General features: G+C 38.2%; 2 protein-coding genes across 8 annotated transcripts in view; both read right to left on the reverse strand.

Annotated features, from left to right (window-relative positions):
- stx1b (syntaxin 1B) overlaps window positions 1-16,878 on the reverse strand; it is a 40,050-nt gene extending 23,172 nt beyond the window's left edge. The window contains exon 1 of the mRNA XM_057354590.1: window positions 16,566-16,878. Within this exon, the coding sequence (XP_057210573.1) occupies window positions 16,566-16,595 (30 nt within the window). The 5' untranslated portion in view covers window positions 16,596-16,878. The remainder of the gene's footprint in view (window positions 1-16,565) is intronic.
- Window positions 16,879-17,768: 890 nt separating this feature from the next.
- prf1.3 (perforin 1.3) lies at window positions 17,769-25,240 on the reverse strand. Of its 7 annotated transcripts, none has more exons than XM_057354549.1 (5): window positions 25,206-25,240; window positions 23,203-23,301; window positions 20,087-20,607; window positions 19,131-20,000; window positions 17,769-19,027 (listed from the first exon to the last, which is right to left on the reverse strand). In XM_057354549.1, exons 3-5 carry the CDS (start codon window positions 20,587-20,589, stop codon window positions 18,739-18,741), a joined length of 1,662 nt encoding a protein of 553 aa, XP_057210532.1. In that variant the 5' UTR covers window positions 20,590-20,607; window positions 23,203-23,301; window positions 25,206-25,240; the 3' UTR covers window positions 17,769-18,738. The 7 variants fall into 7 exon arrangements, with proteins under 7 accessions (XP_057210532.1, XP_057210536.1, XP_057210534.1 ...); XM_057354553.1 differs by having other exon boundaries at window positions 23,203-23,294; window positions 25,014-25,230; XM_057354551.1 differs by having other exon boundaries at window positions 25,014-25,230.
- Between the last annotated feature and the right edge of the window lie 1,810 nt (window positions 25,241-27,050).

Consider the following 27,050-nt stretch of genomic DNA (forward strand, 5'->3'; position numbering starts at 1 on the left):
AAATCAAAATTTCCCCATGTTTTAATCACCCTCAAGGCATCCTAACTGAATATGGTTTTCTTCTTGAAGAATAATGCAGTTGGAGTAATAATACCACGTATCCTTTTACTTCCAAGCGGTAGAATGGGAGTGAATGGGTGTTGACTTTTTGAAGCTCCAAAAAGTGCATTCATAGATCAAAGAACGACTCGACAAGGCTCCGTGGTCTTAACAAAGGTCTTCTGAAGCGAATCGATGCGTTTGTTTAAGAGAAATATCCATATTGATAGCGCTATTAACGTTGATGTCTAGCTTCCGTCATCACTCGAATGCACGTGAACCAGAGGCTTGTTTTTCCGGCAAATGTTCCGGTAAGTTCCGATGATGAATGCTGCATTTCTCGTTTTGTTCCAATAGGATAGCGTCTACTCTGGCGGGAGCTTTCGTCACCGTCATTTGCCGGAAAAACAAGCCTCTGGTTCACGTGCATTCGAGAGACGACGGAAGCCAGACACGTTTGTTAAGACCTCAGAGCCGTGTCGAGTCGTTCTTTGATCGATGAATGCACTTTTTGGAGCTTCAAAAAGTCAACACCCATTCACTCCCATTCTACCGCTTGGAAGTAAAATGATACGTGGTATTATAACTCCGACTGCGTTATTCTTCAAGAAGAATGTCATATTCAGTTAGGATGCCTTGAGGGATTTGCTAGTAAAGTATCCCTTTAGGATATAATAATAGAAACAAATGAGACAATTGTTAAATTACATGAAGAGTCTGAAGGTATAAAATAAATGTAGATTGTAGAGGTAAAATAATCTGGATGTGGGTAAATCCGATGAGAAATGTTTGAGTTCATATTCAGATCTTTAAAAATATTACACACTTGTCAAATCTGATCTGACTTTGAGATATTGTTGAGATCTTTTCTGAAACTCTAACGGAGACATTTGTGAGATTTCTGGCTCTTTCTTAGGAGAAATATTTGAAACGCAAGAGACTTAAGTTTCCATTTGCCCTGCATATAATCTCATTGATGTCTTGGAGGAATAAATGAGTTATTAGATTTTTCTTTCTTATAGGAATTCGTGTCAATTTCTTACTGTCATTTTCCATTCAAACCCTTATGCCGATCATATTTTTTGTAATGAAATAAATGGGACGCTGTATGCAAGTGACTGGTTGGGATATTTTTACAGTAGCGCTTGGCTAGACGCTACCGTCTGCCAGATAAGTGATGGATGCATCAGCCGTATTATCAGCACCGAACGACATTTAATTTATGCAGAGGCTATTTTCATTCTCCTGTCATCAGATAATGACAATAACGTCTCTTCCCCACGAGCAAAGGTGAACCATCTGGTGTCTACTTTTAGCCTGACAATCGCTTATTGATTCGTCATTTTATCCCCCGCTTCTGTTTTAACCGCCGCATTCTATACGTTTCCCCACGCCGGGAGAATCGCATGTCAAAGCACAATGACCGAGCGTCAGAAAGCGGCTCCCGTGTTGTCTCATCAGCCTCGCTAATGTTTACTCTCCTGCTTCTCCTCTTATCTGGCCGCTCCCTTCCCAAGCCCTGCCTCCCCCCTGCCTCAGCATCTGGTTTCACGGGGAGTGGCTTTGGCTCCCCTGTGTTCTGTATGTTTATGCTACTGCAGTACATTTACATTTATGCATTTGGCAGACGCTTTTATCCAAAGTGACTTACATTGCATTGTACTATAAAAAATCTTTTGTATCTGCAATCCCTGGGATCGAACCCATGACCTTGGTGTTGCTAACGCCATGCTCTAACCACTGAGCTACTAGAAAGCAGTACCAGTCTCTTATGACCTTCACCAAAAATGTCTACAGCAACAGATTTCAGGGGCAGAAGCAGGGCAGGCCCCGCGGATTCTGCATTTAAGGGCTGAATCTGGGCAGCGGAGCCTCTCGGCAGCGAGACTGCGCGAGGGTGCTTGATGGCTGATTTCGGAGGACACATTTTGTGTCTACAAAGCTGGAAGGCACAGATAAGGTCTGGGGGAAGAGTTGGGAGACGATAAATCTCCTACCATGTTAGACTGGGGTCACAGCAGGGCACCAATAAACAATTTGTATCCCTTTTCATCTCTGTTGTGGTTGAATGACAAGGGATCGTATGCTCAGAAAGAGCATAGGGAGACATTCTTTGGTATTGTTTTAGATATATTTTGTGCCGTCTCACAATATGTGGGTGTATAACAGATTCGAGGCTTATATATAGTTGCTATGAAAACATAAGAAATTGCCATAATTTATTCACCCACACATAATTTATCATTTTTATATTATGAACTGGATGACCTGATTTGTTCTGACAGGGATAACACACCGCTACTGCTCACATTCCGACTCTTAAAGGGATAGTTCACCCAAAAATCTAAATTTTGACATTTATGCACCCTCTTGTTGTTCAAAACTTGTATATGACTCGTTTTTGTGTGGCAATCAAAAGAAGATGTCTTGGTGGTTTTGTGTCCATACAATGGAAGTCAATGGGGGGTCAGTGTTGTCTGGTTCTCAACGTTATTCAAAATATCTTATTTTGTGTTTTGCAAAAAAATAGTAATAGTCATACAGGTTTAAATTAACATGAGGGTGAGTAAATGATGAAATAATTGATTTTAATTTATTTAATGTAAAAACGCCGGAGATTTTCTCTAAAAAACGCTTTACGGCTTTAAAAATAGTTAATTTCCCTGTACCTATTTCTTTACAGTAGCTCAGGATTTATTCATTATAAGAGCGATAAAGACTATCCATATCCATGCTCAAAGTCCTTTATGGTTCGAGGCAGGTGTGGGACAAATGGACATTTCTTTCATTACAAGCCAAATATAGATACATTAAATATAGATATTCCTAGTGTTCCTTTTGACATTATTCTGTATAATGACTTTTCCTTTAAAAAAAACACTAAACTCTGCTTATATGTCACATCTACTCATCTCCACATTTATGACAGATCCAATGCAAAACGCCATAAGGCAACTCAAGGTCATGCTAGTCTATGTAACCGCAAAGCCAATGACTGATGGTTTTATAATAATATAAACCGGTTATTTAGAGATGAGTTTTAGTTACAAGCAGAATGCAGCTTTAGGAACCACATGCCGAATGTTATGTAAGTCAATAAACTGCATATTTTATGAGCTAAATATCCTTTTTCAATATCCTCAACGCCTAGGAAATGGGTGGCACATATCACAGATTAACCGTTTACATACGACAGCCTCAACCCGGATTTTGTTTCAGATTTGACATCGGACAACCCGTAACAAAATGCCTTGAATACGATCCAATCAAATAGGGAATAAATTATTTAAATGAACTGCATAGACTCAGCACTATGCTATTATTAAGTGAACTGATAATTTTGTAATGCATACAGAACAACATGGCCATGTTTAATATGGGTCATGTTTTCTTTTACCTTACAAACTTTTTCCATGGTTTTTGAAAATGAGGGCAAGTGACATCTGTCCATGCTGGCATCCGCTTCATTTGGCTACAGCAGCTTCAAGTGACAGGTGAGTTTTCACGCCAAAATACTTTGAGTTTGATTGGACGCCCAGCATTTGATGTCAACGACAAAAGATATCAGTAGCATTTTCTCCTCATTATTAAAAGCTGGCAAGCTTAATGATGTTATTGATATGCTGGGAAAAAAGGCACACAGGAAAGTTAGGTGACTGACTTGAACCCTTAACCATAAAAAGTTTTATACGTATCACACAGGGATGTTGGGCTCAGCTTTGGTTATCGTATATGAAGAAAAAATATTCACTTTTTTAATGACAGATGTAGTACGTTTGGAAAATGTTAAAACCAGCAGCTATGTATATTCAAGTGTATCAAGCTGGTTTATATTATTTAGTGAGACTGATCTAATATGGGTAAACTTAGCATATTTTATATAAAAGTTAGTATATTTTTACAATACATCAAACCAGAATAAAATTTGATGGAGTTCTCTGTTGAGTTTAATTTAAGTCAAATCAGATTTGACAGATTTCTTCTGAAATTGCTTTGGAGAAAGAAAAAGAAAAAAAAATCACTGTTGTCCTTCTGAAACCTCTCCATATTTGGTGATTTTTATTTTTTGCCATAAATCATTATTATTAGTCAACCTTTGTGTTTGTCACTGGGTTTTGCAAATATCTAACCAATAAAAGTATTCAAAAGTGTTCTTCAACTTTGACAACACAGTATTTAATCACTTTAAAAGTACAGTGTTTTTTTTCCATTTCCTGAAAAACTGTGAATTGGACATCCGAGGAGTATGGAGGTGTCAAATAATTGTAGATTGTAGAGATAAAATAATCTGGATTTGGGTACATTTGATGAGAAATGTTTGAGTTCATATTGAGATCTATATAATAATATTGACTTTGATTGCAGACTTGACAAATCTGAGCTCAGTTTGAGACGTTGTTGAGATCTCTTCTGGATGCATTTGTGAGATTTCTGGGTCTTTTTCTCACAATAAATATCCGAGACGTGCAAAAAAACGTAAGCAAAGTTTATGTTTGCTCTCCATTTAATCCCGCTGATGTCTAAGAGAAATGATTGAGATATTAAAGAAAGCTCATCTGAGATTTTTCTTTCTTATGGGAACCTGTTGCATGTCAGAACATTAAAAACCACTTTTGTGGTTTTTCTCACTTTTGTGCGTTATGTACTATTATGATTTCTCAATCAGATTGTGAGAAATCCCAGTAGAGCATCCTGTTGCCCTATTTCACCAGCAACCCCAGGCTCAGGTAATTGACTCGTCTAGAAAGAACATCAGGATAGTTTCCTGCGTGGTATGAATCAGAATAAACAGATCAGGAGTCCGATCTTTGCCTTTCAATTATTGAAGGCCCCCTTTAGGCTGTCAAGATAAAATGAAGTTTGTTGGCACGGCTATTTACCGTCTTACATCGAGCTGATTCCGCCGGACCGAGTCTATTACGCTACTCACGAGATGTAGTGACCCAGAATTTATAACCCGACCCACCTCGTGCACGATTACCAATAACGAAATAAATGTAAAGACTGAATGAAATATTAAAGTGGATAGTGCAGAATATGTGTCTTGTGGGTGTATTTTTCAAGCCAGCTGGGAAGCCATTTTGTCATGGTTGGGCTTTGTCCTAATGTGCGTCGTTTTAAAGCAGCTTTACAGATTGGTGGGTGGTGCAGCCGAGGGGACGTGACATTGTGCCTGCAATAACGCTGTCCTCACATTAGACTGCAGGCGTAGTCGTACCCGCACAGTGATCGGAATACAAACACACACGTTCGCACGACTTCAGCTTTTATGCCTGTAGATTCACAGAACAGACACGAGAAGACGCATATCATTGTCAATTATTCTTAATGATGTATAGGTATTGTTATTGTGACAACATCCATAAGAAAGAAAAACCTCTCTGATATCAACTGTATTTTCAAGGTCTCAAACTGAGCCCAGATTCGTCAAGTCAACGATCTCAATAAGAACTCAAACATTTCTCATTTACCCAATTCCAGATTATTTGACCTCGACGATCTTCATTCATTTTACACCGCCATACTCTTCGCTTGAAAGATTGTCTCGTTTGTCTGTTTTAAACAATTTTAGGACACTACGTTGATCCTTCAATGACACACGAGAGAACTAAACCTCTTAAGCTATGAAAGAGTAACGGCAAAGCGATACAAATGTCCTCTTGCGTGTGGTTTTAAATGCAGCTATATTTCATTTGAAATAATATGGCCCTTAAAACGTTGACATATTTTTCTTGTTCAATTCCCCAAATCCTGACGTATGCACTTGCATCCATCAGTTTTAAGAACGTAGCGAATTGCTCAAGTGGGGTTTTCCGTTTTTCTCTTCATCTGTTTTATTTACCCACTGGAAAAAGCCCTCGGATGGGATGCAGCAGTAAAGAGCACGCTTAGGAAGCAAAAAGCGAGCGTGTGGCAGCGAGAATCAAGAGGAAGAGAAGTGTGCAGCTGTAGGGGGGAGGGTCAGCAATGAGAGGGGGATGGGGAGAGAGAGAGAGAGAGAGAGAGAGGAGCGAGAGACATAGACCTCCACAGGGAGAGAGGGAGTGGTGGGGGAAGGGAAGCCAGAACGATACGGAAGAAGTTGTCATCGAAAAGGACATTTAAAAAAGACATTTGATGACGGATGGAGGGCCTCCTAAAAGTAAACCATGCTATCGGAATAATGCTTCGGAAAACCAGGTGCGGGGGTAATGCAACAATGCCAGAATCCCGCATCCCCGCCGACGGCCCATCTGTGCTGGGGATGGCCGACGGCCACGGGCATCAAACTCTCGAACCTCCGGTTATGCCATTAGACCTCCTTTAGCCTCGTAATACTGCATTAGGGGGTGTTGACAAACATAAAACGGCGTGAAAGGGTGGAAAATGCGATTATATTTCCGAAGTGGACGCAAATTACATTCCCTCACGTTCTAACACCGTAGATTCTTTCAACAGAGTGGTGCATTCTGGGATAGAAAACATTTGAGGGGCCGCATTTGTCGTGCAACACGTTCTTCTAAAAGACCGCTTTACGGAGAAAAATGTAGTTGGGAAAGAGAACAATAGGCAGTAATAGAGAATGACGCATGATGCATTCAGTCTATGCGTTGTCTCTTATAAGTACATGATGTGGTTTCCTTTCCACCCAAGGGACGGGGTTATCCCCAGTTCAACTGTGCCATAAACCGAGGCTAATAACAACAGACCAAAGAGACGGAGAACAGGCTATTAAAGTCCTTTGTCAAAGAACCGAAACCATATATATGTTAATCCGAAGAACATCTACAACAGGAGAATGCGGTCAAAAATCAATCCATGCAGATGTTACAGGAACCAGTCTAAATTAAAATTAAACATGATTTTCATTATATGGCTACACAACATCTTTATAAAAGATAAATACTAAAATAAGTAATAAAGTGGGGAAAAGAAATCTGTAAAACTTTCCTACGGCTCAGTGGTTAGAGCATGGCGTTAGCAACGCCAAGGTCATGGGTTCGATCCAAGGGATTGCACATACTTAGAAACAAATGTATAGTATAATGCAGTGCAAGTCGCTTTGGATAAAAGCGTCTGCCAAATGCGTAAATGTAAAAATAAAATGCAGAAGTGAAGTTTTTGTAATGGTTGAAATAACAGCAGGGACGATATATAATCTTACAGACGGTGAGAAACAGATTGACAGATAATACTGAGCTCGTACAATATTCTTCTAGCAAGGCAACTAGACCAAGAGAGAGCCACAGAAAAAAAACATTCTACAGTGTAAGAGGACAGAATTATATGATATTACTTTTTTGTCGATGCTGTTCGCCATGTCACCAATGTAATCTGACACAAACAAATTGTCAAGTTAAGACCATTTTTACTATTCGATTATTTGAAAAAAATATGTTTTTAATGCATCAACTATTTTAAGGTGATTCATTCTTAAATATTTATATTTCATTTCAATTTTAAAGCTTACATTTTACAAAAGCTTATGTAAAAAAAACTTGAAAAAGGTCAATTTAGATCAACTTTTCCTGACAGTGTTTTCGAGGTCCAGAATATCAAAACAATTGAACAACTATTTATTTTGGTATAAACCAAACAAACGATTAAAGAATTCCGACTTTTAGAACACATAAAAATGTTTAGTGTCAAGAAGACACGTGTCTGAAAGTTCAGAGAGCCGCAAGAGTTCATATTTTAGGGCGAGACTGAGACTGACATCTCGACCTCGCACCATTTATAAAACTGCTTTCTGTTTTCTCATCGGAATAGCCTCCGTTTTTTCACATTACACAATAATGACTCTGACTCATTACACAATAAAAACTGTGTCCAATGACAGCAAACTACTGGAGAATAAACGACAAACACGCTGACTCATCTGCCGTCTGCAGTCAATTTACAGAAGAAATCCTGCCGTAACTTTTTAAATCATGTCAAATCTTACAGATATAAGAAAATAGCCACCGGGGTTGTGTTTTTGTGGGCAGGACAGAATGCAGTTAAATCACCGCAGGTCAGAAAAAGAAACGTGTGATTCAGTCTTCATGAATTTTTAAGGCCGTGCTGTAATTAACCCGGCTTCAGCGTGATGCAGGACGCTGCTTACAACAGATTATTTTGCTTAAAATAAGGCAATATTGGGAAGATTTGAGCAGAACCAAGAGTTTAGTTTTGCTCATTTCATTTGTATAATCATCTTGAGCTTTCTACATTTCCTCAAAATCAGGTCCATGTTTACCTTGAGGATACTGTAGTCAATGTTTAAAAAATGTAAAAAAACGTGTGTATAGTTCTTCAAAAGAGAAAAGGAAAAGCTAAATGAATCAATTTCAGAATGGATCAACACTATTGATGTTATTGACAGATTTTCCCACTTAACAATTCCTCTGTAAATGCAAAGCATTTTATTTTAAACAACATTAGTTTTCCACAATATATCTTAAAGCAAAAAAGCACACAATCTTAGAAAAAGAAAAGGAAAAATGCTGATGCTCATAAAGGCAGCACAATGCATTAAGAGCTTGGGTGTGTAAACCTTTTTGAATTGGAGGCAAAATGTACTTATTTTGTCTTGGGAAACATGTGGTTATACATGCTTAATGTGAACGGCAGAAATAAATGAAAAAAATATTATTTATAAACAAAATAAAAAATCTTTACACATCGGCCTGTTTAAACACTTTCACCCCCTTTCTCTGAATGCATTGTGTTTCAAATAAAAAATTAAAAAATAAATAAAAAAACAAAATTTATTTTTTCAGAATTGCAAGATTTAAACTCGCAGTTGCAAGTTATGAAATCAGAATTGCATGAAAAACTCACAACTGTGAGATCTCGCAATTTTGACATTTGTATAGTAAGTACAGTTTTTTTCTCAAGCTCGCAATTCTGAGAAAAAAGTGAGTGTTTTTCTTTCATTGGACTGACAGATGCAATTGTGAGTGTATATCTCTCACGATTCTAAGAAAATAAATCAGATTTGTGAGTTATAAACTCGCAATTGTGAGAAAAAGTCAGAACTGTGAGATAAAAGAACTCTGAGATAAAAAGTCGCAATTACCTACACAAATTACTTAAACAAGTGACTCGCAAAACATAAAAACAGTCGTTGATCATTCAGGTAACCACAGACATTAAAGATTCAAGGGTATGTCAATTTTTTATGTGGCAATTCATATAAATTGGCTCAAATTGTGTAATAAAGTATATGAAAACTTCTATTACGTGAAATAGCTTATTCAGAAAAGTACTAAATAAAATTAATATGCAATTTCTGTGAGCCCAGATCTCTTATTTTGTTAAAATTATTCACATTTTGCATATTCTGCGAGGGGCATGAAAATGGGCAGAACTGTAGTTTGGGATGCTTTTGCAGAATGTCAGAGTCAGAGAATCACTGTTTGCTGTTTACATTCATTGCCTATACAGTTAATATAAAGTTATAATGAAATAAATGCCATTGAAATTCCAAGTAATCACTTTGGTAATCTAAAATACTTTTCGGATGTAACTGTAATTTGATTACCTCCATTTAAAAAGTAACTGTAATGAAATACAGTTACTCAAATTTTGTATTTTAAATACGTAACTAAGTTACACGTATTTCGTTACTCCCCAGCCCTGCTTATAACGCACCAAAGACACAGAAAAACACGTATTCACGCAATTTGACCCCTTTAAATAAACCAATTTCATTTAGATCCAGACATTTTTAAGGTTAACTGACAACATGTTCCATAGCAAGTAACAATAAATTCCATGTGCACAATTGCAAAGGCTTTAGAATGCTGATATAATGTGATTCTTGCTAATCATAAGTTTATCATAGTTCTGATTAAATTTTAGGATTCCTTCAAAACGTTTTTTTTATGTTTAAATGTAAAATTAGATAGATGATGTTTATCTGAAACATTTGAAAAAAAACATCGTACAATTAATGTTATTTAGAGTCAGATCCAGTAAGATACTGAACAACAGTAAAGTGCGAAAACAACAAATAAACAACGTTTTTTTTTTAAGTCTAATGAATTATTGGTTTGAATCAGTGTAATGAGTCAATGGCTGACTGAATCGGGCGGAGCCACTTCACTGAACAGCGAGTCATTACGTTCGATTTGGAGCGAGAACAGTTACTGTGCCATGAGAACTTCAAACTCAATCTCTGTGACAACTGTCTGGTTATTCAGTTAAAAATACATACTAATCAAAATATAAGAAGTATAGTTGTATTTGAAAATAAAGTTAAAGAAGCGATAATTGAATAAGTGTTAATTAAATGAATAAGGAACTGGAAATGCTAAGTGGACTCACGATCAGAAGCCGAATCATTAAGTTCTTTACGAAGCTCATATCTGCACCTGAGGTCTGTAATTGTTATTGCATTGCAAGTTCACTGAGGACATTAATATAAGCAAATGTAAAAGCAGTACCAACAAACATTCATATTCATTTCACAGCACCAATTACAATAATGAAGTCAAACAAACAGCCATTTAGCTCACTCCCACTCACCATATGGCCAACTGAACTAAAACCAGAAGAAAGGGGTGAAAAAACTTAACAGCCTATAGGGGGCGCTATGCTGCTCAGAGATCCAAATACCTCTCAAACCTCTTAAATATAAAAAACATGAAAGACGTAACACTCTGTTTTGTTGAAGCATTTCATTATGGTCAATAATGTACTAAAGTAATAATCCATTTCCACATTTTTAAGGTGATGTCACTATAGCTGATTGGTGAGGTTGACTGGTTTTCCATAATATAATAGTAAAATAGACATCATGCTGTGCTTTACGAGTTTTCAAAGAGAAACTCTTTCTGACAAAGAGCTTTAAATTTCAAATTCACTGTGTGCCAAAGTAAACGCAGTCAAACTTTCAAAACTTCACGTCATAAAAACCCATTAAACTGTATTTGCTCACTTCTATTTTGTTGTCTGTTTAGTTTAAAGCTCATGAAAATACTTTTGTTCTAGTTGTAGAAAATTGTGTCAGCAAATACACTACAACCAGAATAAATTCCTAAAAAGTCGAACCACTCTGCTAAAAAAAAACTGTACAGTCTCAAGTGGAATCATTCAATTTCATCTTAAGCATCCTCACTACATCACGTACCGCTCAGCATCTATATGCCCATAGAGTCAACAAAATTAGTTTATGCTACCGACCCGACTGTAAAGTGTCAGCACGCGAAATTCATTTTATAGTATCAGGAAGCGGTTTTACTCATTTCTTGCACTTCAGCGAATCTACCCTCCATTCATAAACACCAATAACCCCACAACCCAATCCCTAGCCTTAATTTATCTCCCAACAAAATGGCATTTCGATTCAAACCCAACTGCTACGGCACCTCTGGCCATCACAGCTTCTTCCTTCATCTGAACTTGTTTGACCCTCCTCTTTCCCAGCTGCCTGCACCGTGATTGGCTGAAGAAGTTCTCCATTGTATTTTGTCCTAAAAATAGCAAGCTCTCACTGTACCAGAAGTGTTTTCTATTGGTCCCCACTGACTTTTATCCCTGACCTGCTGTGACCTCTTTGTCGCGTTGGTCGTTGGGCATCGGCCGTATAGTCGTGTAGTTCCCCATCTGTCTATTCTCTATTTGTTATCTACCTGTTCCCGCCCCGTAGGCTGACAAACACCCACTGCGTTCACTTTCCCCGTGAGCTGAGCTCTCGCCGCAGTCAGCTGCGTCTTATCACTCGGATACTTTCCCTGCGTGTCCCAACGGCTACCGGGGATTTCTCCCCTGCTTCTGTTCCATCTGTGCAGAGAATTAATCCTTTGCTTCATCTAAAAACTATTTTGAATATCTCACAGCTGATCTTCTACATACAAGAAATCATGCATTGCCACAAGTATAAATACATTATAGAAAATATATCACAGTTATGACTGTAGACGGACCAAAAAAGGCTTTAGAGTCGTTTTTATCGTGGCTGAATTGGACTGTCTACGGGTTCCATTAGCACTCAATTATCATTCATATTTAGCACAATGTGTCTCTTGCTTCTCTCGACCGGATGAGATACTGTGTGTGATGTCTCGGACTCTCGTCTGTGGTAAATCTCAGGCTGCCAGTGTTCCATGTCACACCTCACAAAATAATACTTTGGATATCGTGATTAATAAAGTGATACACAAATCATATGTGGACAGCACCAATGCATTGAGATTGAATAATGCACAAGTGAAAAGACATTATTTAAAGCCTATTATGAGGTTATGTGGCCTTCTCTTTGAAGGAACGAATCAAGATAATGAAACTTATTCTTTATGTCAGTCATCCTCAATTGGTTGGACCACGCGCCTGATCCGGACCTTTGCTTCGTTACATCCGGACCGCGAGACAGCCTAATAAAACAACTAAAACATTTGACTATTTCGGTTGTTTATCTTATGCCACTATATCCTCTAATATCTTTATCTAGTGCCAAGCGCGCTGCATTTGAACCCTTTCTGCTCCGCGCGCGCTGCTTCTCTCCCACCAAAGACGAGCCGCATGAAGAGCTGCAGACACGTGCTCATTTTAACAACAGTAGTGCAGACACACAGAGCAGGTAAATGGACACACAACAGTAAACAAAATGCAGCAATTTTAAATGTCAGTTTGCTATGTCTCCAACCTTTCGACCAGATTTGTGATATTTTATCTACATTTAGCATTATTGATCAGCATGTAAACAGTTGTGACCCTGTGAAAACCAAGGCTAAAGTCTCATAATCGAATTCATTATTAGATTACAAGCATCAAAGATTGATTTCAAGCATTGATTTCACTAAGATTTCAATCTTTAAAATGACACTATTCAGTCAATGTTGAAGATATTGTTGTTATATTTTCACAGAACATTCTGTAGGATGATTTTATGTAGAAAACAGTAAAAAGACTTTCGCTGGGTTTTCACAAGCAGGGTCACATTTTGTAATGAACAACGTTCTAATTGGGAAATTATTTAAAGATAGAAGTAGTTCTGGTATTAATGGCATGGAAAGGCTCATTTAGTAAGTAAATTTGTTTTCTGTTTATGATGAGAGCGTTTTAATTGTTACATTACATTTGTTGTCAGTAGTTTTTTTTACAAATATTAATTATCATACTTCTATTACAAGTGCATTCCCCTAAAGCCTCAGAGCCTACATACATACACATACTGTGGATATCAAAATATAAAATAAATGGCCTGATATCCAAGTGGGCTAAATTGATTAAATATTTATTTATTTTCAAAAAACATATTGTCCGGACCTCCGTTTGGAAGAACATATAAAGACCGGACCTCTTGGAACTGAATACCCCTGCTTTATGTCATCTTCTATATCATTTTGATCCATCACTTTATAACAGTCAACAGCTTCCAAAACAAATATTATTTTAGGACTACGTTTGAATACATGACATTTGTAAAAACGAGGCTTTTCACTTTAATTTAACAACATCCAGCAAGCAACGACATCCAGACAGATCTTGTCGTCGAGTCGGAGTCTGGCAAACAACTTTTGACTGGTCTGAACTATTCTTAGCTATTGTGAAAGCACAAAAAACACATTTCTTATAACCTGTGTCTGACTTAATCTGTGCAATTAAAGTTCATTTACATTGACAGTTGAATGTCTTCACATCTAAAGCTTGAGCTAAGAGGGATAGAGAGAGAGAGAGAGAGAGAGAGAGAGAGAGAGAGAGAGAGAGAGAGAGAGAGAGAGAGAGAGAGAGAGAGAGNGAGAGAGAGAGAGAGAGAGAGAGAGAGAGAGAGAGAGAGAGAGAGAGAGAGAGAGAGAGAGAGAGAGAGAGACATTCAGCCTTGTCTCTCTCTCAAGGACAGCACAGGGCACAGCAGAGCACATCGATACATTGTGCATGTTTAGTAACAGGAGTTTATTTAAAACACTTCTGTGCTTTAAATAAAAAAAGGACTGTGATTATATCCAGTCCAAAGATGAAATTGTTTTTAAAGAGAATCATTGTTGGCCACCACTGCTTGTTTGAGAGTACAGAATGATTGCTTTGTGTCTTCATACATATTATTTAATCTTTAAAATATAATATAGCATATCAATCTATCACTGACAGCTGCCAAAAGAAACCAATGGGATAAGAAATGAATATTGATGAAATCATATGAAAATAACCAAACTAAACTAGTTAAATGTAGATGACTGAAAATTCTTCTGTTGGTGTGATCTAAAGGTTTTGATTGATTTAGTCATATAAATCACATTAAATTATATTTTAGACTTGAATTAAACCAGATAATTTAGACGTTAAAATGTAACATTTGACAAAACATTTATACCATGCATTCTAAAGAAACCTATTAGGGAATGTCTTCATTAAGTGCGGAAAAAAGCAATAAATGCAGTCAATATATGAAGAGTTTGGTTCCAAAATTAAAACGGAGATTACTCCGTTTTAAAAAAAAAATTAAATCATGTTTTTTTATTGTGCATTCCAATTAATATCAACCAAACTGCAGTTGGTTTGTTTTGATTTAAGCCATAATAACTTAATTATTAACATAAAAATACAGCGAACCAACACAGTAAAACACAATTAAAACATGATAACATCATAAAAAACATGATATTCTCATTTTGGAACCAAACTCTTCATATTGTGATGTCGAATTAAAACTGTGGTCACCTTTAAACATAATGCTAAAGGCTAACCTTATGAAATTTAACAATGTTTTTTTATTTATATGTAACCATGTTAGTACAACAACATTAACCCCAATTGTACTATGGTTTCACTACAACAACAACAACAACAACAACACAAACAGTTTAACAATGATGTTTGAAGTAATACAAATATTAATCGGCTAAAAACATGGCTACCACACTATTACTATAATAAAACCATGCTTAATTTTCCAAAGGGTGCAATTATCTTATCCATAATCACTTCATCATGTAAAATAAGGTCTTTCCCTTGTTTGGCTATAAGGATGCTACAGTTACAAATGAATCCTAAAATGGAAAAGGGCAAGGTCAGTGAATTCTGTGATTTATCCTTGATTGTCTCCGCTATGCACAGACACGCGCGCCCTGCGCACGCCCACAGTAACCCGTACATCTCCCTCACCGCGCGACCGATACGTCACAGTTATGCTGACGATTACATAAAATGTGATTACTGCCCAATCACGTCGCATCACATCCGCGTTGAGCTATTAACACCTCTCACGAGCGAGATATATATGTTTAAAAGCCGGAGTGCGTTGCACGCGTCATTTGGGGAGTCTGCACGCGCATCACGTATAACTGCAAATTCAGTCAATCCGATTATCCGTAGATTACACATCAATGCTATACGTCTGATAAGAAAAGGGTGTTATCAGATGCACCGGGTCTGCAGTGGTCTCCGGGGGAATAAGGGAGGTCTCGGGCTCTGGTTGGGCTTTGGTACAAATGACTTGCGAGTGGCTCACCTAAATAGTAAAGGTGCATGTCTTTATCCAAATGTGTGCAACTTTACTGTAGTTCAACACGAACATGCTAATGTACATCTCTATGTCCATTTTTCATTCGCTCCCTCGGGCGCGCATCACACACGCGCGCTATTAAGTGCAGTGCACTGGGTTCAGGCGTTTCCTTTAAGATATTTCATTCATCTCCGGCGACGGAAAATGTATGCTCGAGCGACGCATTAACGCCTTAAGGCCCACCTTTAATAAGGCTATAAAGTAAAAATGATGAAGTCGTTCACCGTGTCTACCACAAATAGACATACTTTGGCGGCCATGTTGTATCCATTTAGCTCCGTCTGACGATGCATGCAACAATATAGCATCCGTAAACGCATTTCATATGTAATATAGTGGCAAAGAACGGAACAATGCATGCTGCAAAAGTCGCATATCCCACCCAATGATTCAAATGCGTCTGGTGAACGTTACATGCATTCAGGAAGGAGGATGGAGATGTAGTGTAGAGGTGCACAAAATTCCCTGGTGCAGAGCCCTTTTCAATATCTAATAGAGTTAAGAGCTCGTACAACATGGAAAGCCAATCCAATAGAAATAAATGTAGTTTTTATTTGATAAAAAATGAATTCATATTTAATCACGCGGTAATCATGGATTTGGATATTGAGATGGTGCGTATCGATGTTAAGGATAACTGTCCGCAGCAGCCTATACCCTAGATCACACTCCTGGGCGACATGTATCAAAGGTAGTCTCTTTCAATGCATGCTAATGTGGGGGGCTCTTTTCGCGAATTACGCCATATAACCCGATTTGATCGATAAATCGATACACCATCCATCGCGCATGGAACGGGCGTAAGTACCTATATTAAAAACCCAACGTATGTGCGATACGATGGGCAGTTCCATGTGTAATTATAGTCATCGATAAAAAGAAAAGGGGAGAAGGGAATTTGGAAAAAAAATATTGAAAGCGTACCATGCCCATAAATGCTCAACCGTGAGCGAGCAGCAGTCATCTGCTGACGCCCGGTTGCGGTGAGGAGACGGAGAATAAGGGAGGAGATGAGCGATAAGGCATCATCATGGAGGAAACGCGAGAAATGACTTACACTTCGTAGTTCCTGCGTGCGATCCTTCATTTTTCCCCGCCGTGCTGGCCAAAAACGTCGCTTGAGATTTCCGCTGCGTTTGTGTATTTATTACCAAGCGTCTGGCTCCTGTCTGTAGTTTTCCACAGATTTGGGTGCTTCTCAACAACGGGTTTCCCTGTTTTCCCCCTCTGCGCTATTTCACGCCCTTTTCCCCCTTTCCCTATTCCTGGTTCAGTGATGGTGCGTCCTCCGTGGCGGTGCAGTGATGCCCCGCAGCGCGCTCTGACTCCAGCACACGAATGCGATTCCGAACGCGGTACTGATGCTGCAAAAAAAGAGGTGGGGGGAGGGGAGCGATGCGGAGGGATGGGAGCGCGTGTGCGCATGCGCCGCCCGCTCCTCGCCATCCCTTTCGCTCTTTACCTGCCGCCCCTCCCCCATTCCTCTCGCTTTCTGTACAGCGCGTCTCCGCAGCGCGTAACTGCCCCGCGTTTCCCATGATAACTAGGGAACTGTAGTTTGTTTTAGGCGGAATGGAAAAGGCAGGGGCGGAATTTCGTCTTTTACACCGCGTTGCACGAACAGAGGGGGTGACGAAAGGATCGACGTGCGTGCGTTTTATTCTGATGCGGGCAATGAATAAGGGGTATGGCGCATTGGAGAACATACTGTTTCATATATAAACCTATACACTTACTTATACTTAAGAAGGGTGGAGATATGCGGGAATATATACGCAAGCAATGAAAATTAACCATGGTTTACTATAATTTTTGGTTTTATTTGTAGTAACCACAAATTTACCACAGCTTAACCATAACGTTTGTAGTAAAAGTATGGTAATACAACATGGAAATTGATTCAATAAAAACATGCGTACTACATTTTTACTATAATAAAACCATGGTTAGTTTTTCCAAAGATGAAACGGTGCTGTTTTTTGGATGTCTTGATCACAGACCTTTACATTTATAAACCTCACCATACAGAAATATGAATATGTACGTAAGTCATCTCAATTCAAGGCCTTTATTATCACATTTTACTCAATTATATTTTTATCAAATCAGCTTTTCGGACGTTTGGGCTGTTGAATTGAACTGTAGTGGTCAGCATCTGCATCAGCAAACTTTCTCCTAAAGGGGGTGCTGTTTGGCTCACAAACCCACTTTGTTTTAAACTTTATTTTAATCACAGATAATTCATTTGACGTGCTAAAAGCATTTGTCTTTTAAATTTATTTAATATAGATGCATTGAAAATATACAGTATCTGTGTAATGTTTAAAATATATATCAGATATTGTTACACTTACAGTTTACATATAACCAATTACAGTGAATGATGAAATTAAAATGTAACAGGAGCCATTTTGACATTTCCACATTCAGCCTTTTCTAGACATTATCATTTTAATTGAAACTAAATACATGATACGACACAAAATTGTACAAAAGCATAAAATACTGTGATATTTGGACATTGTTTTATGTTAACGCCATACACATCCTAAAATCTATTGGGATTGTTGGTATTTACTGCATCAGCTATACAAGTAAAATTTTATATTTTAAGGTTAGATGTTTAAGGATTCCCTTGCTTTTAATCTAAAATATCTACAAAGACATTTAATCAAAATTATAGAATAATCTTCTGTCCTCATGGTAAATACCCAACAAAATTATATATCTGATGAACAGTATACATACAGTTTATCACACATCAGATTTGAATATTTTTCCTTATTATTTTTGTATTTTTTCCCTAACACTTTCATTCACGTAATTCCTCATCTATACGCTCTTATGCGTTTACTTTTCAGAATTAATTTGGAAAATTGTCAACATGCACTTTGAAAACTGCAGCAGTGGGTTGACGCCTTGTGTGTGGATGCCAACACTGTCAAAAAGATAAACGCTGACCCAACTCCACCCCAGTCAAACGTCTTTGTTCCCCCACCAAATGTAACTTAATGTAACTTTCCTAACTAAATAATGAAAATATATAGAGATATACTGACAATGTAATTTAAGGGATGTCAAGAATTATTTATAATCTAAAGTTATGTAGTCAAATTTTTATCTTTGTTGTCAAATATTTGTTCTATTTAAATACATTAGTTAGCATTAATTGGCACTTTAAGTTCTACATCAAGTTTTAGATTATTTTACAATCAAACGATTATGTTTTTTTACAGAAAAGTGTTTTCAGGAAGACCATTAGATTCTTGGAATGAAACTGGTTTGAAGGGGTTGTAATCGGTGAGAGTACTGACGCTATCTGGTGCAGGGGCATATTTTTCACAGTATGAACTTGCAAGACTCGGACCACAATTTGCAGTAATGGAGACCAGAAGAGTGCCATGCTTTAGCTTCATCCGTGTCTGCACGTTGGTGCCTTGAGATGGGACAATAGCACCTTTTCCCAGCAGATCATCATCCCAGCGGTTATCGCGGTCCCACACCTCAAAGTTCACTGGTCTGGAAGATAAAAAAAATTATGATAATTATTTTTACGCATACAAAATTTGTCTCTTGTAGCCCAAATAGCCCAACACATTTTTGACATTTAGCATTTACTCACTTTCTTTCCGTCAGATCCACGGTTCCAAAGGTATGCTTATGGTTCCACTGAGGAAAGTTGTTGTTCCAAATCACAGGGGTCGTATCCGCCGCACCTCCGTAGAATATTTTCACATAACCATCGGTTTTAGAGAACCAGTCTCCCCACAGTCCTGCGGCGCTCACCACGGTCACGCTCAAAGTTGCCACTCCTGGCTTGCTTGGACAGCAATTACTATCAACACGTTGATGGCCGCTGCATTTACACGCACAGTTACCGTTACGCCGGCCCACCTTACAACTGGAAGGGCAAGAAATGGATACAGCGCTTTTCGTTATGTATGTACTAATGGCCGCCTGTAAACTGGCTTTTCTCACCGGGTCGTGTGTAACCAGCATGTGCAGTGAGGTCAGCGTATAGGACACCACGCCCGGCAATGTCTTCAACGTCTTGAGCCACGCACCATACCCGCTTTTGTTGCTTGGCGCAAAGAGGATATCCTGAGCCTCGCCGTTGCCTCCCATTATTTCACTGACGCGGTCAGAGAAAGATGCGCTGAAGCTGTTGCCCCTCTCTAGTTTTTGCTGTTTGGCTTTGCAGTAGCTCGTCTGTGCGCTCACCTTCACACCCTTTATGACTCCGGACGCCTCTGCCGATAAGCAGTTGCTCACATCTTGCACCGAAAGTCCCGTCATCGCGACCTTGCAGGTCCTCACGGCGGTGGTCGATTTTACGCGACCACCCAGGTCGACTTGTCGCAGAAAGTGCGTTCCGTAGATGGAGATGAAGTGGTTGTAGGCCGCCTCGGACTTACTGTTGAATTGAGCAGGAAGGGTGTTGAGAGAACCCTTGAACTCTTTGGTCAACTGAGGTTGAGCGTGGAGACGGAATCTGAAATGAGAACCCAAATGAATTTACTCACTTGTGATTGAAATAAGCAGTTCCGCGCACACACGCACATATACGAGCAAACTTACGAGTAATAGCGACAGGAGAAGGTGTGGCTCGTGAAGGAGAACTTGTCCTGAGACGCGTGGCTCTTGGCAAACCTGGCGGCACTTGAATGAGTGCCACCCACAGCCACGCCCGCCACCATCGGCACGCTCAAGCCAACCTTCCAGCTGACGCTGGTAGAAGTGGCGGTATCTTTAAGCACCGAACTGGCGGATTCGTGCACCTTGGCGCTGAGACTACGGCGACATTGAACCTTGATGCGCCAGTCGACTACAGACGCCGGCAACTTCTGCTTCTTATTGAGCAGTGTGTTGTCACACAAAGTGCAGTTTCCGTGGTCCCCTCCAGTCATGTAGTTCAGCACGTCCACCACGAAGGCTCCGGTGGTCTTCATTCGCACGATATCGAAGCCCTCTCCTACCAAATTATGCCCGGGTACGAAAGGCAGATTCTCGCATGCGGTGCTGGGGGCCGTTTGACAGCAGAGGGCAAGAGGAAGAGACAGCAGCAGAAGAACTGGAGCCATTTGTGCTGCAGAAAGAGTCTGAGAGAGAAGATGCTGTTAGGATACAAATGACTTTTCACATTGAATTCTTGAAGATCTTTCCAGTTCCTACAGGCATTAACATTGGACTTTGTAATAATTTATACCATTTAATACAATTGAATTGGCAGGTTAGGTGTCTGCAGGATAGTTTTCAATGTTTACTGAAAAATGATGCAATTGTTTTAACCACAAATAGATGTTTTACTTTTAGTACATTGAAAAAGCAAAAGCCCTTTTTTATGAAAGTGTTTTAATAAAAGTAAATGACAAATATTAACCATATGCTGTCTATGTTGCTTGTAATTGGGATAAAGTATTACATCATTTTATAGAAGTAGTTTTGCATAAATTTCTATGGTTGTATGATTACAAAAAAGAGTAATGGGACCCACGAACATTGGCAGAGTAACAAAAACATGAACAACATACAAGGGTTAAGTTAATTCAATTTTAAATAAATTATTAAATAAACACCATGGAAGGGTTAAGCAAATACATTTTTTAATTAATTAATTAAATAAATATTGGTATCTACTGTATTATTCGCTATATTATAATGGCTTTTATCAAATACATTATATGTATAATTTTAAAATTCCATTGCCTAAGTACTTGAATACACAGTTAGTCATTTTGGGTTTGGATAAAAGCATCTGTCAAATGCATAAATGTTCGTGTAATTCAGAAACGAGAAACTTTTTGTTCAATCATCACGTATGTTGAATACAAACTTAACAATCATCATTTATAAACATAACATGCTTAAGACAGATTCACATATCAGAATTCTCATCTATCACTACTGAAAGCAAACACTGCATCATTTTCACCGTCAAGTTAAATTTAAAATAAGTGACCTGTAATTCTCTGTAAAGAACGCAATAGAAAAACACTCAAAATTAATTACATAGCCTCCAGCTGAGCAGAAATCACAGATCATACAACTGCATTCCTATGGTTTCAATTCAGTGAAATTATTTGAATACTTAAGTCAACATTAAAACAGTGTAACAGCAATAAATCATCACATCAATCTCTCAAAATGGTTTTTTCAAAAAGATGCGCAAGACTATTATACAAACAATAATTCATAATTCTTATCAATAATAGCATACGATTTACATTTACCCAGTTGAGGTTTTTCATAACAGCCTTGCTTCAACAGTAGAGCAGGACAGAAGCTTCAGTTAAATAACACCAAAGTTATGAACAGAGAAAACGGGAACAAAAAGGTCTGACTCAGAAACACCAGGGTGAAATGGTTACATGTTCACATCACGCACAAATACATGGATGCTTGCAAAAAATATCCGTCCAAACAGCTTTACACACTTTAACATTTTCTTTTAACCATTGTTTTCTCAAAGACAACATTACTGTATCCCATATTGTTTGTTAGCATTTAATGCAAAGGAATCATGACATTGTCTCAATGCAGGATCATGCTAATCCAGAGCTGATATCAGTCTTGATTCCTTTTTTATCTGTTTGTATTTAATGCATTAAATCGCCGTCTGTTGACCTCCACACTGACTGTGATTGGCATCTCTGGATCTGTTCGTTCTTATCTTACATAGATAAAAAAGAACTAGCAAATCATTTGAAAACAGTCAGTCTCTGTGTTCCAAGCACTCCGTGGAGACATTTTACATTACAACATTCATGTCACCCAACCACTTTCAAGACTTCAGAATCCATTGGGCTAAATAGATTTGCTTTATGTATGTTATTTAATCTTTTTGGAGTTGTAGAGAGAAGCTGAGAACAGTGCTGTACGCGCCATTTCTGTAAAGGTAACACCCAAGCATTTTAGAGCCTTGTGGTTTCACACCCAAAACTTTAAGAAATTACAGCTCTGTGACAGTTGTTATTTCATTTGAGCAGTGAATAAATCAGCAAAGCATTAGCTCCCAGCCTCCCACCCACAATTCTAGATGGTTCATCATTAAATCACAGAAAGCCCGGTATCACCACATTTTAATCGAGGGGAAGTAAATACACTTTATGTGAGAATTACAGTCCAACGAGAGAATATTGCAAGTTAAATGTTATGACTTCACCTGTAGAATATATGTTTCTATATTCTATAAGCATGTACAGAAATAATAATAATGGTATTTATGTATTAGGATTGTATGTTTTGGGTGTGGTATACACTTTTTAACTTAACAAAATAGTGCCAGAGACCCCTGAACCATCTCATCTTTAAAAACAATTTTACTCGTTTCATGCTGTCATTAATCAAACCGGAAGGAAAACTCTGATTAGATTCATTCATTCTCAAACTCACTTTCAGTTTGCCAAGAGCCACAATCTATTTATGACCTAATGTTTTTTATTGTTCTTGTGTGCCATTACATTATTTATTTATTTATTTATTGTTTCAAACACTAAATATCTGCATGGTTTCGTTCATCCATGCAGCTATACACTGTTTAGAATAACTGAGAAAAGCTTGTTTTATTATACCAGGTTTAATAAAGGTGCAAGATGCTCATTTGAGTTCTGAGTTCATAAACTACTGGTTATCAGTGGTATACTGCATCGGACCTGAGTTTAATCCTGATTGTGATCTAGGCCATGAACACTTACTGTGGAATGTGGGTTAACCCATTTACACCAACAGCGTAGCCGAGTCCGACCCAGATGTTACATCAGTTGTAAAGTCCTTTGGTCTGACAGGCCTGTGGACTGAAAACTAACGTTACTTTCTGCAATTCATTAAATTTTAATAGACCGTCATCCTTCTTTTGGTTAACATCTTGGTTAAGGAGATGAACAGCATTTGTACAAGGACTATACTGTATATACAGCTTGGGAACAAATCAACTTTGAAAAAAAACCCTGCATGTCCAGTCAAACACATTTGATTTATTTTCCGCCATGAAACACCCTTTAATTTTCATGATGCCTTTTAGTCATTGTTAAATTTAAAGGATATTCCTTCAAATTTTTCCAAGTCATTTTAGTTTGTGGTGAAATTTCTCCTTAGGAATACCACTGATAGTTATGCGGCGTTGACTATCAAGTCTTGTTGTCTGGTTTTGCAGCCTGCGCTGCTCTTTATTTCCCACATGCAGGTCAACGAGTGCAAACCAGCGAAGGGAAAAACCTGCAGTATTTCTCAAACGCCTGCCAGACTGCATCTCAAAGCTGCAGCAGTCCTTGCGCTGGCTAATGACGACACGGGACCAGAAGAGTGAAAGTGCAGATCAGAGGTTGTGTTTTCTTATTCCCACTTTACGAAAGCTTAGCAGCTCTACAACATTATATATTAAATTAAAAAGCATTAAAAAGCGAGGGCACCAAAGCATTTATAACGGAGTTAATTCAATGTTTACCTCATGTACCGCACGTGTTTAACATTGACATTTACATTTAGTCATTTAGCAGACGCTTTTATCCAAAGCGACTTACAAGTTGAGTAAACAATGGAAGCAATCGGGTCAACATTAGGAAAACAAAAAGCATAAGTGCAAAAAAACATGTCTCACAAAGCCTACTACAGTGTACAGAGCTAAGTTTTTCTTTTCTTTTATATACATAGATAGAGTAGAAAAGATATAGAAGTCAGGTGCTGACGGAAGAGATGTGTTTTCAGCCGATTCTTAAAGATGGCCACAGAATCTGCTGATCTTGTAGCAGCAGGCAGATCATGCCACAAATGTGGAACCTTCAAAGTGAGCTAGAAAATGTAAATAAATATTTAACATATAACAGCGGCAATAACATAAATGGCAAATGTCAGGTGTGATGTGGGTAAAATGAATTAAATATTGGGCAGCAAAGAAGAAGCACTGAAAATGAGTAGGCCTATGTAAGATTGGCCATACAGCATCACACTCGGCAGTTGCTCATGAATATTAATTACGCAAAGATACGCTTTCCTGTAAGCCTAAATGATTGGCTGATAGAGCAGCGCAGGATAGCTAGACTAGAGAACTGTCAAGTCCTACTATACCTATGCTTATTGTTATTATTCTGATGGCGTGAACGAGCGTTTAACGCTCGGAGCAATGTAAGAAATGGTCTCATTATTATTCGCGTCTCGCGAGCTAAGCTTTCGGTGTGGCAAGAGTAGCGATTTTGCGCGGGATGAAGGGCATGACGTGCGTGTAGCGCCTCGTGACCACCGTTATGAATTCATCAATGAGTAAATTGAAGCGTATTCTCGATGTCGAATCGCTTTGCAGTCGACGGTCGCGTAACTGCTAAATGACAAATGAATAATAACCGTTGTGAATTTACTGCACTAAAACTTAGTGTTCGGTCACACCTGTCTTTTTGCGCTCCATTGACTTCCATTCATACGCATGCGAATGCGACAGACCGGAAACGCAAGCTTCTGCTGCAAAGTTGCGCATGCCGCTGCGTTCCGAGGTTCAAGTTAGCTGAACTCTGACCTGCGAATTCGCATCATGTGAAGACGTGCGACCAGATGGATTTGTCACAGCGTGACCTTTCTCTACTCATGGAGCGACTCTCTTCCATTCTTGCAGTAGTTTCCATCTATCGTATCCTACTTCCCGCCTATATTCGCAGTTGCATGCGACAAATATTTGCGTGCTCAAACTTCAATGTGACCGCGGCTTTACCTTGTGGTTACTGCAGATTCTTCCATCACTTCCGGTGCGAAAAGCAGGCCACGCCCAATTTGTTTTCGCCTGCTAACTTTGACTGCTTTGAACAATAAAAATTGTTAGCATTTAGTTTACGTTTTCTATTGGATTAGATAACACGAACTAACAATGTATGAAGATTTTCAGCATTTATTGATGCAAGTTATTACCAAAACAATTGTTCGTATTCACTGTGTATTAACTAATGTTGACAGTTATTGTTAACTAATGTTATCACAAATTGTTAGCATATATTTCATATGAATATTTATGCATTTAAACAGGTATTGTCTTTAAATATTAGTTTAAGTTAGTGATATATCATTTAAAACGTTCTGAAAAAATTTTCAGGGCATAACTATAAGAATTTTAAAATACTTTGCTATGTGGTAAATCAAGTTACAAAATACGTTTTGTTACACGTTGTTTTTAACTGGACAAGACAAATTAAATTTTAAAAGGACGAAATAAACTAATAATAACACACAATTTGATTATGAGAGAAACATAACAGTTATCATACTGCGCCCCCTGGTGTTTGAGAGAAGTGTCGTTTATTAAAGTTTGATTCTAGGATTGGTTACATGATTTTTGAAGCAAGGCAGACCTTAAAATTGCATGTATTGTAACAGAAGATTAGTTTAAAGATGTTAAAGTCAGATAAAGATGCTAAAAAGCGCAGATTATGCTGTGGCTTGTACCACATGCTACTTTATGATACAATGCATGTGTGCTTATCTATGACCACACATGCTGACACGTGTTAACATGTTAACCACATATTACAATGGCGTCAAAGCACATTCTCTTTTACACTGTAGTTTAGTACCTTTAATACAGCATGTGATTTATGCACAAACAGTGACAAATCAACATTGCTTTTGTAAATTACTGCTCGAAGTGTAACTAATTTATTGTAAAACAAATTACTTTTTGATATCTGTGATTGTTTCAAATACATGCTCAAAGGCAACACAAGCCGTCATAATCCATTTTTGACAAACATCTAGGGACGTTTATCCAACAACATTCTGCTGTCGGATTGAAACACAGATTGCATAACATTAGAACACCTGGTGTATTGATCTAGTGTCTGCATGCCTTCTTCACCTCATGATCTGAAAGAGGTCAACAGGTGTAACCCACAACATTATAACGAAAGTCTATGAGTGAAGCTGCACAGGATTTAAGAATAAATACATAATAGAAAATGATGTTCCAGATGTACGCCTGGTTTTCTGAGCCGGTCACTAAAAAGCATCTGTACAAGTGAAGATACATATGAAACATATTACAATAAATAGTAATTCAAACATAATAACGGTGTTGAGAATCTTATTGCCAATAGGCAGAAAAATGTACTGTACATACAAATTTATTTAACATTTATGCATTTGGCAGACGCTTTCACCCAAAGCAAATTACAGAGCATCCAGGACGCATTTTTACACTTTGCTGACTGCCATGCCATCACTGAATAATATTTGCTGAATATTGATGTTATGTTATGTCTCTCTAGCAGTCATAACCACTGTGTTTGTGTCAGGCCCACACAGTCTTCCTCTGCTGCTCAGAACAGGAACCAGAGCTGCGGTAAAGTGGCAACAGGGAGTTTTTATCGTGCAGTTTTATCACACCCAAAAGACCAGCTCAGTTGTTTAAAGTTATATCATGCTTTTTGTTACCAAAGAATATAACATAATAGAAAATAAAAGAATAACACTTTACAATAAGACTTTTTTTACGATAAGTGCATTAATTGCATTAGCTACCATGAACTAACAATGTATAAAGCTTTTCAGCATGTAATGCCAAAACAAT

This window comes from Triplophysa rosa, linkage group LG16, assembly GCF_024868665.1.
Source record: "Triplophysa rosa linkage group LG16, Trosa_1v2, whole genome shotgun sequence".
Lineage (NCBI taxonomy): Eukaryota > Metazoa > Chordata > Actinopteri > Cypriniformes > Nemacheilidae > Triplophysa > Triplophysa rosa.

Coding starts and splice junctions, on each gene's coding strand:
- prf1.3 (XM_057354547.1), bottom strand. Junction 20,001..20,086: donor TTCTCCTGTCGCTATTACTC/GTAAGTTTGCTC, acceptor TTCTCATTTCAG/ATTCCGTCTCCACGCTCAAC. Junction 19,028..19,130: donor GTGGATCTGACGGAAAGAAA/GTGAGTAAATGC, acceptor TTTATCTTCCAG/ACCAGTGAACTTTGAGGTGT.